The 13,986-nt window shown below is 37.2% G+C and overlaps 1 protein-coding gene, 1 long non-coding RNA gene and 2 other non-coding genes across 34 annotated transcripts in view; 3 read left to right on the top strand and 1 right to left on the bottom strand.

The window, feature by feature from the left end:
• LOC115492903 (uncharacterized) overlaps positions 1-13,986 on the top strand; it is a 531,227-nt gene that overhangs the window by 283,347 nt on the left and 233,894 nt on the right. For all 31 annotated transcript variants that reach the window (XM_072923306.1, XM_072923297.1, XM_072923299.1 and 28 more), the window contains one exon: positions 1,572-1,634. In XM_072923306.1, coding sequence (XP_072779407.1) covers positions 1,572-1,574 — 3 coding nt within the window. In that variant the 3' untranslated portion in view covers positions 1,575-1,634. The remainder of the gene's footprint in view (positions 1-1,571; positions 1,635-13,986) is intronic.
• The window catches only part of LOC140682205 (uncharacterized), a 34,133-nt gene that overhangs the window by 1,669 nt on the left and 18,478 nt on the right, over positions 1-13,986 (bottom strand). The window lies entirely within an intron of this gene.
• Positions 3,587-3,657, top strand: MIR99-1 (microRNA mir-99-1). The gene has a single exon (NR_049043.1). It is a non-coding gene; the product is annotated as a microRNA mir-99-1 (primary transcript).
• MIRLET7C-2 (microRNA let-7c-2) lies at positions 4,302-4,393 on the top strand. Its single transcript, NR_049036.1, has one exon. It is a non-coding gene; the product is annotated as a microRNA let-7c-2 (primary transcript).

Here is a 13,986-nt window from a genome sequence, read left to right as displayed (position 1 = left end):
GCTAAGCACTGGAGTTATGCAAAGACCTTAATGCTACATTTACTCAGTCTAAGCTTTGGTTATCTCTAAGAAAGTTGTGGGTATTTAGATCTGGTTGCTAAGGAAATTAAATTCTTTTTTTACAGTGTGACTCATGCTTTCAGTTTCTAAAGAGAAGAAGTGAAAAAAAAAACCCGTGCTAAACTGCAGGAAAGGATCGCTCTTGTAGCCTGTATATTAAAGTTGTAACTGAGTTAATTCAAATATGAGTTTCTTACAGTTTGTATCTAAATCTGTTACAAAGAAATCAGTGTGATAAGCACTGGAATAAAAGGCACATTATTGGGACATTCATGAAGCACGCCTGGTTTGCAGCCAGTAACAGTAACTATTTTAACATATTTAGAAAGGCAGCACTTGTCCAGGAATAGCTGAAAACAGTATTTAAGATACCCATTCGGGATGTTGTGATAAGTGCATGTACAGTTAAAGTAAGTTTTGAGCATATGACGCTTTAGTAGAGCCTTTCACTTAAGGCAATTGTCTGTCTGTTGTAACATACTCCTAAACAATTAGAAGAGTGTGCAACAAAATTCATTCTGACTGACACATTTTGAAAATCTTGGTCAAATAGGTGTTTTATATAGTTTGGATTTTTTTTTAATATTTTCCTAGTCTTTTTAATTTATGTTAAAAATGCAGATGTTCTCGGCTAGAAATTACTTTAATATTATAGTGTCTCTTTCATCAGAAACTCTTACATTTGTTGTTTTTTCTTCAAAATCTTAATGATATTTTCATCTCTAATAAAAAGCTTTATAAATATTCCTTTATGAAATAGAACTGTTTTAACATATTCTTTACTTTCTATACATTATTGAGTAGAGAGTAATTTCTAAGATTATATGCTAGTTTTGCTACTTTATATTTTTGTTGTTCTGCAATGAATTCTGGGAAGTTGCTGAATGGAGACCTTATATATATGACACATACACCTCCATATACTCATTTTGGACCAGAAAGTGTTTCTTAGATTTATGGTGATACTGCCCTCCCCAATAGTTTGTTCGAATAGTTTTGTTTGTCATTGATACCTAAGCCTGTTGAGAAACCAAGGCTTGCGTTAGCTTAAAATAACTTTTCAAATTTCTCTATCTGGTCAGACAAATCATTTCCCTCCCCTCCCCATAAGTTTTTGAAAATGTTTCTTAATTTAAGCCACTTAGTTTATGCCTGTATTTTTCTGAAGTTCCGTACCTAATTACCTCATTGTGTTCACTGCTTGATAAAAAGTACTCCCTTTTGTTAAGTTTGCTCCTTCGCTTCTGAAATTCCTAATAGAAATTAAGTATTTGTAGGTTGAATAAGAGGCTAGAAAATAATAAAAGAAAAAGACCCTTTTCCAAAGCGTGCATGTTCACAGCATGTCTTCCCATGGCCCTGCAGAGGGGCATCAGCAGTGTCGGGTTTATATCTTAAAAGCATAATTACTAATTTTGTGTATATTTCATGTTCAGAAAACACTTCACATGAAGCAGGTATTTCAAAATCTTTCTCTCACTGTTTCTGATTTTACTCTTTTTTTATTTTAGTGAAAGAAAAATTAAAATGAAAAAGGAAAATGAAGAAGTTCATGATACCAGATTTCAGCGAAGGTAATACAGTGCTCTTAAATACCTTTTTTTCTTTTTTTTTTTTTTTGGTTATACAATAAAGCTATTGGCAAGAATCTGAAGCAGCTTGAAAAATATATTTCATTAAGACAGCCTACAAGTACAATTTCAGAAATGTTTATTAAACTTTTTCTCTCATTATTTGCTGTTGGGAATGTTGCAGCTTGTGTAGCTGTAACTGCATAAAAATGTAGCTTTATACTGTATGTTTACATGAAGCTTAAGAATTAATTGAAAAGTCAAAACAATTTGTTCTTTGGTTAGGCCTACCAGATATATAAGATATATAAGACATATATTTACTAATATGGTCATATTACTAATATATTTGTACTATATATATCTACTTGTTTCTATGTAATTATAATGCAGTGACCAATTTTTTTTTTTTAATGTGAAATATATTTTCTATTCACAAAAATAAAAAAGTAAAAAAATTGGAAAAGCAATTTTAGAACACTTATTACAATCATTCAGTAAGTTGTATATGCAGTCTGCATTCCTGTTTCTAGGATAACTGTTCTAGTTTGAGGGCTTGTCTGTACATATTCTCTACAGTGTCAGCAGAAAGCAGTTATAAAAATATTCCTTCTGAATGCTGAAGTGTTGCATAGAAAGTAAAAGCAGGTTTAAAAGAGACTTTTCTAGAAAATAAAGTTATTTTAAAATGCAAGAGGGTATGAACATGCAAGATTTAATCCACTAAATTAAAAAAGAAAAGGGAAGGAAATGGTAATTCACTAATGCTCAGCTGTCGTTATTGAACATGTTGAAATCTGCAAGAAAATGAAACATTGCCTTGGTAAAAAAACTTTGCTATTGACAAACATTTATTCTCATGAAAGGTGTTTTGCCCAACTAACAATGGCAGAATTAGGACTATGGTGAGAACTAGTGGAAGGAAGGCATTAAAATTTTATTCTGATACAGATTTCAGTTACCTGTTCAAATCAAAAGACACCTTTATATGGTGCCTGGTTTTGAAATTGTACCTGCATCTAATGGCTGCATTTTACAAATGCTTTCACATTAATATTGTTGCAACTTATTCTGATGTGTCAGGTTTTGTGCTTAAAGGTGCAGCATTTATCAACGCTTTTGGTTAGAGTATAAAAGTTATAGAATTGTGTCTGTGTTTTACCCCAAAGGAGCCGTTTTCAGTCTGTTGTTTAGGGCATCCTACATTCAGTGTGGGATAATTTTTAGTGGGTTGCTTGCCAGTCACAAGAAGGATGGATTTGTTGTAGGTGTTAACCCTGAAGTTTTGCAAGATTGCATTACCCCTTACATTCTCATTACTAGGGAATTGCATTGATGGGAGGGTTAGTGAATAAAATACACAAATTAACTTCTTCGCTTTGATTAGTGGCTGTTATCTAATCAACAAGTTATTGTCAAGCAGTACTTTAGTTGCAATGTAATGTGAAGAAATCGCTATGCAGTTTTCACAATGTTGTATGGGAGCAGCACTCCACTGTGCCTTTTTGCGTACCAGATTTGGTGGGGTGCATTTTATTTTGAGTTGTAGTACATGATATGAGCTCAGACACAAAGGAAAACCTGTGCTGTTCACATCTATGTCATGTCCAGTTTTTGATTGCAGCCGAGCACACCACAGTCAGAATCAAGTTGGGAGTTGGGGGTTCAGTAAAACAAAGTGCACAAAAGCACGTTAGCTCCTGCTGAAGACAAAACAATCCATGGCCATTAAAGTGTAAAATTTTTTTTTCTTCCATTTTCAAATAGAAACTAATCACAAATCTTTGGCTTGTTTGTTGCCTCCACCATTTATGCACTTAAGCTTGGAGGAGCCTTCTTTACAATAGATGGTAATATTTTCACTCTTGAGTACTCTTTCTCACATCGCATGGTATGTTTGTTTGTTTAAAGTCTTCTGCACTCCCTGTGAGAGGAAAACCCCGCCCAGCGATGCCAATTGGCATAAACCCGTAGATCCGATCTTGTGTTGAAACGCACTGCACAAGCTCGCTTCTATGGGTCTGTGTCAGTGTGGTGATCTGGCAAAACTTCACGCAGCACCCACTGCAGTGGTGTTTGACAACAAGCCCAAATGAGAGTACAAAACCATGTACTGATTTTGGAATTCTTCTCTTGTCCATTGCCTTCCAACCTGATTAAAGGATTTGTTCTTTTATAGGTTGCTTTAAGCATCTTTGGCTTAATATCTTATTTAAATTTAGAAAGAGGAGTGAGGGAATTGTAGGGTTTCCAATGAGGGAGTATAGTATATACAATTTCCTGACTTTATTAAATATGCATTCCATGGTATTGCACTCAAAAAGAAAGAAGATATTTATATTTTATTCTTATTGTAAAGTAAGACCAAACACTCATTTCTTTCCAGAGATGTTCTGGGCTTGCATCATCCCTATCAAATATGTATGCATATATATACACACACAACACACATATATATCTTTATACATATGTAAACAGGATAGAACAGAAGTTCTACCTCTGCAGTAGAAAAATCTATCTAAGAATATGCCTTATTGTCTGAAAAGTGGGGAATAACTGCAGTTGAAAGCCTCCCCCCATGGGAAGTATGTAGGCCAGTGGCTGCTGTCACATTTCAAAGAAAGGCTGAAGAAATGAAGAAGACTTTATGGTCACCGTCGGAAGCTGTGTGCATCCGGGTTGAGGTAGTAGGTTGTATGGTTTAGAGTTACACCCTGGGAGTTAACTGTACAACCTTCTAGCTTTCCTTGGAGCACACTTGAGCCATCGAGGAATTCATCACCACTTTAATCTGATCAGGGAAAATATGCAAAAAGGTATTGTTTCATGGCTGTACGTAATGATCACTCTGAGGCTTTATTGATGTTGAAATAGTCCTGATGACTTGATTATTTCATTTAAATCCTGTTATGAACAATGATGACACATTGCCTTAATGGACTGTGACTATGTACTGCAGACACTTAAGGAAAGAATGATGATTATTTTAATTCCATTAAAAGGAAAGCTTTAAAAGTTATTTTCATTTATAAACTCAGGAAAATACCAAGTACTTAATGCTTTTTTCTTTCTTCAGGGAATAGGTTATCCTATACATTTGATTTTTGTTGCTGGCGTTCAATAGGTGTATATATTTTTGAAAAGGAAAAGAATATTTTCTTTTGTCCTTAAAATGCTTGCCATAAAATATTGCATGCTGCTGCTTGGATAGCAGTGGCAATGTCACAAGTTGATCCTGGTCTTCCCTGGATTTATGATATTATTTCTTTTTGCCTGAAGAACTCAGTGTAATGAGCACAGATCCAAATGACCTGCAGGCCCACCTGTGTTCCCACCTTCCTGTGACTCACTGACTCAGCCCAGCCCCACTCTGGGGTCGCAGCACCTGTGTCCTTACACAGCACATCAGGGCAAATGTTGGGCCAGGGTCTGACCTGACCTAAAATGCCCTTGTCTGTTTTGGTCCTTGATTAATCTTTCTAGCTCAGCAGGACTTGGAGAAGTCACACTCCCTGTGCAAATGGTTTCCAAAACACTGGAAACTGCCTCCAGTGTCAGATCCCAGCACTAGGTGCCTCGACCCGTATGGGATGGGTGCCATAGACAAAATTCTTCTCAATCCTGGTGTTCTCTGTGTGTCTGCATGCCTTTTTTTTTTTTTTTTTTTTTTTTTTTTAAGTGAATAGCAGAATGAACCAAAGTGGGGGGAAAAAAATTCGCAATCTGACTCTGGAGACAAAATTGGGTTTGTGGAAGTTTATGCCTTAATTTGCATGATCCCATTTCATTCTGGTCTGCAGCCTACCTCATCCTGTCTGGAAAAACAAAGAAATGTCCATTAATATATATATCCCATGAGCAGGTATCCTGACAAAAAGAGACAAAAAGCATGAGAGTTTCCACTCCTAGAAATAGCTATGAAGCAAGAGAGAAAAGAGCTGTGCCTGTATATTCACCATGGTTTTTTAAGTGAAGGCTACTTCTGGAACTGACCTCAAGGATGAGGCCTCCCCAGTGAGATGGAACACACATTATTGCCAAAGTCAGAGCATCTGGACCAGACAGTGATGCTCATTCCATAATGCCTGGGAAAAAGTGATACTGTCTTTTTCCACATACTTTTCCATAAAAAGTGAAAAGGAGTATTTTTTTTTCAGTAATAATTTATCATAAAAGACAGCAATAGTGATAATTTTGCTGGAATGTGACTTAGGTTTGTTTATGGGCTCCGCAAGAGAGCGGAGCACGACACCCCTGTGGTGCCATGGTCAGGGACAGATCAGACTCCTATGGGATGAGGAGAGGGCGAAATGTGACTGTTCCACATAGGGGTGAGGGATCTGTTCCTGGAGCTGCCAAGTTACCAGCAAGCTCTTTCCAGGGTATTTGGAAACCCTGAATTTCTGACTTTACTTTTATTAGAGGTGAACATAACAAGATGTTAGATGTTTCCAATGTTTAGTTGTTTTATGTTTTGCATCAGCAAGGACAGTTAAGAATGTTTATTTTAAGTGGATTTGAAGGTTGATTGTATTTCGGTTGTGTTTTCTTTCCATGTCTGTGTATTAAAAAAATCATTTGCTCACAGGTCCCTGTGTTTGTCTCCTACCAGCTTAAGGTTTACCTGAACACTTTTCTAGATAAGGAATAATAGGAGGAGATGAAAATGGATTTTGTTTATCTTTTTAACAGCACTTATTTTCAGTGATTAATTTTTGTGATAGGAAATTGATAAAGAGGATCTGCATGACAGGTGGATCCAGACTGAATTTTAAGCCTGTCTTTAAGTATATGGGACAGAAGAGAGATGAGGTTGAGTGAATCAGAATTGCTTCGAGCTGATGGAAAATGCTTAAGGAAGCAGTGGGTAAATGGGAGGATAGAGGGGAGACCTCCATCAACCAATGAAGCCTAACAGGGACCACTCACAATCTGAATAAAAACTGCAATATCCTCTGTGGATTCAAAAAGACTCTGATCACAAGTACATTTTCTTTTGTTATTTTAATTTTTTTCTTTTGTAGTTTAAGTTCACTGGAAAGAAACATTGTAATTGCTGGTTTCTGCCAACAGAGCAACAGGTGTTCAATCCTTTTGTATTAATTCTTCAATTAGTTGCAAAATAAGGAGAATTGTTTATACTAAGCTGAACTGAATAGAAATGACTGATGCAGAAAATGTGAGAATGTTTCATCTGTCCTTCAAAGGCATGATAAATTTGTAATTCTATCAGGCCTGGTTGCAGGTTGCTATGCAAATTTTCATTGCAGCATCACCAGCTGTAATGAATATACATTTTCTCTATTTCTTTCTCTGTTCTTTAATTTAGGTTTTTTACCTTGTAATGTGCAATACATAGTTTTGGCAAGAGTTATCAAGTTACAAGTAAAAAATGAATGAGACTGTGAGGTAATTTTGAAGCGGATTAAGGTAGAGAATGAAAAACAAAGGGGGGAAAAAAGCTCTATTAAGAACAGCTGGATGGAGTTAGGTCTTCTGTGATTTCATTTTAAAGTCATAAAACATATTGTCTGTTTTAAGTAAAGTCTTACATATTTTATCTTTGCAGTGCAGTTGGATAATAAGTGTGCCTTGTAGACTTAGCATTACACTGGTGTGATGCTTCTGTAGAAAATAAATGCACTTTGTGCTATGGCTAAACAGGGATGGGTTCCAACCTAGTGCCTATCTGAGAGTGTTTGTTCCTGTAAATAAGATAGGATATTGTCATTCTTGTGCCTTTACTTTGCTTCTTGCAGTTGGAAAAAATATCCATTAAGATATTCAGGGAAAATCTGGAGATCCAATGGATCTGCGACTCCTGGTTGTTCCTTTGGGAGACACGTCCTCAATGTTTCACAAGTTTAGTCCTAAAGAAAAGCTGCAGAGGCACTGACCCACCTAGCACCCTTCTGCTTGCCACAATTTCCTTGGTAAAGATTAAGTCTGATCCATGGTGAGCCCTGGTTCCCAACAAAGGAATTTCAGCATGGCAAAAACCCACTGCAATGCTGGGTTCTCTCTGTCTTAAGAGCTAAGTCACTTCAGAGAGCTGGGGAGAATTTGTATTTCCTTCTGCAGCCCACAGGTCTTTGTCCAGAGGCACATTCAAAGAAAACAGAGTTAGAGGGGCTTTTCTGTGTTAACAACCATGATTTGGAAGCACTGACAGAACCTGGATGTTTTGGTCACAATCATTTTGAGACCTTTCCCCGTACCAAAGCTGCTGTTAATCCAGTTTAGCAGAAGAGGTGAAGTAAGTTATTATTGATTTTGTGCTGTTGAAATAGCACAGAGTAGTCAAAAATATATGAGCACATTTCTGGCTTTGTTATTCTACTCAGCAAAAGAAAATGCTAAGTTTCACTTGGTCTCATCCTTTGTTTACCTTCCTTGTTTCCAAAACAGTTGAAGTTCTTTAGCGATTTTTAGGTAAAGAATGTGTCAAAATACTTCAAGGCAACCCTAAAAAAGATTTTTCTCAAAAATCTGTTCCTTAAACATCACAAACAGCATTTTATAATCTCCAAAATTAGTTTAGTGAAACTCTTCAGCAAGAGACCTGGGATAGGTTGCCTAACTGATAAAGTTGGACTGGAAGTGCACTTGAAATTTTTCAGATCTTTTGGATGTGGTTTCATATGACATTAATTTATCTATTCTATTGAGAGCAGCTTCTGATATTTTTAATAAAACAGGCATTAAATACATATGGCAGGACCTGTTTAAAGGTGGGTATTGCTTTTATACCACAGTTAAATAGAAATTGGAAAAGCTAATGCTTTTGTATTACACAGTACACAGGAATTAAATTGTTTTAGCTTTGGCCTTCACACAGTAAAAATATTTACATCAGAGTGATCTAGTGATCTTTTTGGTAGAATTTAATTTTACATAAGGCTTCTGGATATTTCAGCTGTAATTCATTGTAATATATGTCATGTATATGAAGCTTTCTTTCCCTCACCTCCACTTTCATTCCACTTCTAGAAACAGTAAGAGTAAGCCTCTTATGAAGGCTTATCAAGAATGCTTAAAAAATCTGAGTAAAAACTCTAAGATCAGGCCTCTTTTTTTGTTTTCTAGAATGACATCCTCACATTCAGGATTTCTGTCTCCTTAGCCCTTTTTTTAGAAATATGATTAGCATGGTATTTGATCTTACAGCAAAATAGTCATGGATCCCTTTGCTGTGTCTGGGCTTTGTTGAACCTTCATTTGAATGGAAAGATCTCCCCCATAAACACCAGTACTTGGAGGTTTTCTGGCTTGAGTAAGACTGGCATGGATATGCACCAACCATTGCACCAAGAGCCTCATTGAAAAGAGACAAACACAGAACAGCAGACTAACCCATTTTCCTAAGAGTCACAACAGTCTTATGTACTGCTTTGCTTTCATGGCTGGGGAAAAAGGGAGTGGTGTGCACGTGTATTTTCTTGCATGTGCTAAACATACATATATTATGCTTGTATTGTCTTTATCTGAATAAGTCACCTCAACTAAACTTTATGTCCATGGTTGAGAGTGATTTACCTGGGTTAATGTGCAGTTTATCTGGGAAATGCAACTCCCTTCCTTTTACTTTTGGTCTCCACACACTTTTTCCACTGGTCATTTTTTGATTCTTCCTTTACTGACTTCATTATAATCCTGGCAATGGGATATAGAATCTTTTACAAATATACTGGCAACAGGGATGGATTGAGAATGCCCTGGTGGCTGGAAAGAAATATGGGATTGCTGTTGTGTTTATAAGGTTAGCAGAAAGCAAAGTTTACTCAAAACATACTCTCCATGAGTCGTTTCTGTCACAACTCTTCAGCTTGGGAAGGAGAATAAAGCTGTTTATTACTATCACCTTTGTACGTCTGTCTTGAGACTCTGGGGTTGAATTTGCACAAACTCTGTGTGACTCTCATTTTTCAAAGCCCCTGGACAATAAAAGTAGTCTAAAGCTCAGTTTTCCCTGACAAAAACCCAGCCTTGTGGTTACTGCAATATCAAAGCAGATTTGCATGTCATAGGAAAGATGACTGTTATATATACATATCTTTATATGACTGTCAAATATACATATATTTTTGTATATTTGCTTGGCACTACGCTGAAATGAACAAAAGAACACAAACCCAAAATTCTCCATCTCAGCCATTGCAATTAGTTTGCTGAGACAAATTTGTTCATTTCCCATGTTAGGAAGAAACCATCAGATGGGAACTTGACCATGATAACTTCACTGTTGCTTGGAAGAACTTCACTTTACACTATGTATAGCATTTGGAGCATGCTAAATCCATGTAAATGGCTGTTTTCCTAGAAATTTACCCAAGAAAGATGTTCTGTCTGGACCAGGAAGTAGATTCCATGGTAGATGGAGACATGGCTTGAAAGTGCCTCTGGTATTCAAATGTCCTGGGGTGAGAATCATTGGCTGCTATTCTATATCACAGCTTGTCCAGCAAATCTTGTACTTTCAGAGAGTATTTCCATCTCCACCTTTTCAAAAAGCCTCAGAGCACTTAGTTTGCACAATTGGAGGGGATTTATTCTATAAGTTCCTTGAACCTGCAGATTTGCCTGTGTCAGCTGAGCCTTTTATTGGGAGGAGAATTATTTGTGGGTAGAATTTTTGATAAAGGAGGATTGATACTATGTTGAGCTAAGGTGTTTGAGAGCTGCTGCTGAGGCTGATGTCCTGGTGGAGGGACATCTTTGTGAGCTGGGGCACAGGAAGCAGTGGATCCATGTAGCTGTTCAGCTCTATGATAAGTAAAGTTTTTTTGTCCAAATGTTAGCTTCTGATCCTTAGGCTAGCTTTTTCCAACAGTATGTATTTTACCATATTCACTTCTAATTTCTTCAGCTCTACTGCCCAAATATATATATTTCCATGTTGTGGATTGTAAATAACTAAGCTCAGACCACCTAAATCATGTATTGAACTTGTGTCTCATCACTGGATAGGAAGGCAGTGTCTGAAAATTCCCAGCCTCTGCTGTTCATGGCCCACACACACTTGGAGATGAGGCTGCAGGCTTGAGTCCATCTGAGGTACCACAGCTGGCACTTTGGCTACTGCCCTAGGGAGGTTTTTGCTTGAGAAAGGTTTTTTTTCTTTAGACAGCATTTACTCAGGATGTGACTTGTGAAGTATGTGATTCCTGTGTGATAAAGGCATTTTTGCGAGTGATTATTATTAAATATTGCAAAGTCTATTGCTCTTCTTAAATGTTTATCAGCTGATACAGGAAGAATTTAGAGGTATTTTTATCATTAGTTTGGTTTTGAATTTTAGCTGTAACAGAATAACCAAAATGTAAATTTTAGTGATGAGTCTAAGAACCTAACTCATACTTAGTGTAACATTTTGAAGCAATCCTGCTTTTTTTCCCATAATATCTTGGTCATTTAGGAGCCAGCATCCTCTTGATTTACAACATCTGGGCCAGTTTTAAAAGAGAAACCTCAGGTGCAAAGGCATTTTTACAGCTTTTTGACCCAATGACAGGATGTTAAATATATAAAGTGGTTGGAGCTGCCTCTAGGTTGTGCTTCTGTATGTTTGACACTTAAACATGCAGCACCAATTCACTCTTAGCCACTGTTATGAGATAATAGCCCCTTAATTTCTCTCTTCTGGCTGTTGTAAAGAAAGGCAATATAAACAATGCAGCCAGAGAAAACAGGCCCAGCTTGCACACCTGATACTCCTACTGATGCTGCTGCCATCCAAGCAGGTGCTCCAAGGGGATATAGGACTCCTTTCCTCCCCTGGCCTGGCACTGTGGGAGGAGTTGTCTGCCATGGGAGCACAGTGCTGTCCTCAGCCTCCTGTTTTTAGGGCAATGCTGTCAGGGCATGCTGCCAGGCACTCCTGCCTCCATCCTTAGCACCAGCAGCACCATCCTGCCAAGGGCACCTGGGAGCTGTCGTGAGTTGTTGGTGCTCTCACTGGAAGGGGCTGCAATCGTCACCCCGCCAAGGTGTCGTGCAGTGTCGTGCCCATAAATGAAGGAATTGAGCATAGCATTGAGTCAGTTTGGGGTTTTTTTTGGCTAAAATAGTCCAAGTGTTGGTCTGTGGCAGTAAACACGCAGTCTGCCTAATGAATGTACTATTTATTAGCCGTGTGAGCTGCTGGGAATACCAAAGCGGATAAGGGCTGTGATTCAAGGCCACGGGGCTGGGCCCACACAGCTCCCTAAGGCAGAAACCAAGGATGTGGGAATCCTCTCCAAGGGGCGACCCTGGGAGTCTGCAGCCAGGGTCAGGCTGTGCTCATCTCCAGGCAAGAGGAGGTTTGTGCCAAGGATACTTCTCATACGTGAGGAGCGGCTGTTGTTTGGTATTGTGTAATTTGATTTGACTCTAATTTAATGACAGTTCTTAGCAGGCAACATGATTTGCAAGGCTGATTTCAATTTTTATTGATTGGGCCTTTAATTTACTTGGACTTGCACTCAGAAGCTTCATTGGAGATTTAATGAAAGTCTTCAAAACCAGCTTGGTAAGGAATTTTTTGATGGAACTTGAACTCAAATACTTCAATAACAAGTTATTCAGGTGCAGTGTAAAAATATTTTAAGAAAGAAAATTCTTAGTTAAACTTAATTTTTAAATAGCAGTTTGGCAAATACATTATTTAAAACCCACCTTTCTTGTGGATTTCTCCCCCCCCCCCAAATTCTCACACTCAATATCTATTCAAAGGTAAAATATTTCATTTTTAGAATTTTGTATAATGAGCTTTTAAAGGGGACATCTTGGAGATGATAATTGCAACATTTTCACTGAAAATAAGTAACTTATAACTTCTGGAAAGCTAATATTTTGTTAATTGGTAAGAAGCTTACTAAATGCAGAAAACAATTCTGTAAAAGCAGTTGCAACAGTCTCCTACTTATTTTCATGTTGCAGGTATTTTTCAAAGTAAAGATTGCAAAGCATAAAAAAACAGATTATATGATTTTGAAATCTATCAGTAATTTTATAATTACAAGCTTTCTTTCTTTTTCATATTTATAAATTAATATTAATAACTTTTAGAAATGAATGCTCCAAACAGAGAGGAGCTAGGAAGAGGTTAATGAATGATAATTTTTGTTACCTTTTGCAAAACCAAACCTTTGTACTTGAACCAATGAATGAAAAAAGCAGCAAGAGCTGCAGAGTGTATCTGTATGGGAGGAAGGAAGCAATAGGGAGGATGAATTATTGTGTGATAAGAAGTGTAAGAGGATGTAAAAGATGGAAGGAAATTGAAGCTGGACATGGAATGAGAGAGAGGCTACAAGGAATGGAACTGCAGTCACTGCTCATTGTCACTTATAGAGGCTCTGGGAATGTAGGCACAGGAGTTCAGGAAGGTGGAAGAAAAAAATGGACTTGAAAGATATGGGGAAAGGAAGTGAGGGTGTTGTAGCTTCACATTGTTGTGCTTCATCCACATTAGTGCATCTTGGTAACTGTGAAATATTAAAGGAAGGAAAGATTTGCAGACAAAGTTTCGTATTTGTACATAAACAGAATATTCCCTCCTAGGAATAAGTTTTCATATTCCCAGGTCAATTCCTATTTATTTTATAAGCAGAAAACCCCATTATGATATATAAATTTTGAGGGCAGTAACTATGAAAAATAGTATCTGAGGGTAGTGCACATTTCAGACATATTGAAACCATCTCAAAATTATCCCCCACTACTAAGAATTAGGAAACCAAAAATATAAATCTAAAGATAAAATTATAATCCAGAACAAAGGCATACAGATAGCCATAACTCTGGCTAATGCAGGCAATATAGTAATGATGCTGGTTAGTTCATTTTAATCTAAGACAACAAACACTAAATGTGATTATATTATGGCCATATTATAACTGCACAGTGTCATCATAAAGGAGAATTAACTCATGTGTGTGCCCTTCCCTTGGCATCTGCTCAGTTCATTTGCGTAAATGAGAAATATAAAACTCCCAAAAGCCTGAATCAAAAAGAATAAGATAACCCCAACTTTTATATGAACTGTAATTAATTTGCAGCCTGTTACCACAAAACTTAATTTAGGGAAATTCCTAGTTAGAATCAAGAATGCTAAACATTTGTGTGAATAAGAACAGTATGTGCAGTGGCGCTAGAAGTAGCAATATTTCTGATTCAAACCATGCACTGAAGAGTTGTTGAGGTTCCAGAACTTCTTTCCCTTTAAAATTATGAGAGAATGAAGTTTACTGGCTGCTGATCACTTCCAGACACAGAATGGTGGTCTATTAGTCCTTTTCAGAGTGTAATAGCAGTTCCACATGACACAAATTAATGGAATATCTCGTTAATTCCCTAAATGTCACTAAACTGG

This window comes from Taeniopygia guttata, chromosome 1 (assembly GCF_048771995.1).
Source record: "Taeniopygia guttata chromosome 1, bTaeGut7.mat, whole genome shotgun sequence".
Taxonomy (NCBI): domain Eukaryota; kingdom Metazoa; phylum Chordata; class Aves; order Passeriformes; family Estrildidae; genus Taeniopygia; species Taeniopygia guttata.
The sequence above is the reverse complement of the archived record's forward strand: the minus strand, read 5'-3'. Positions and strand labels throughout refer to the sequence as shown.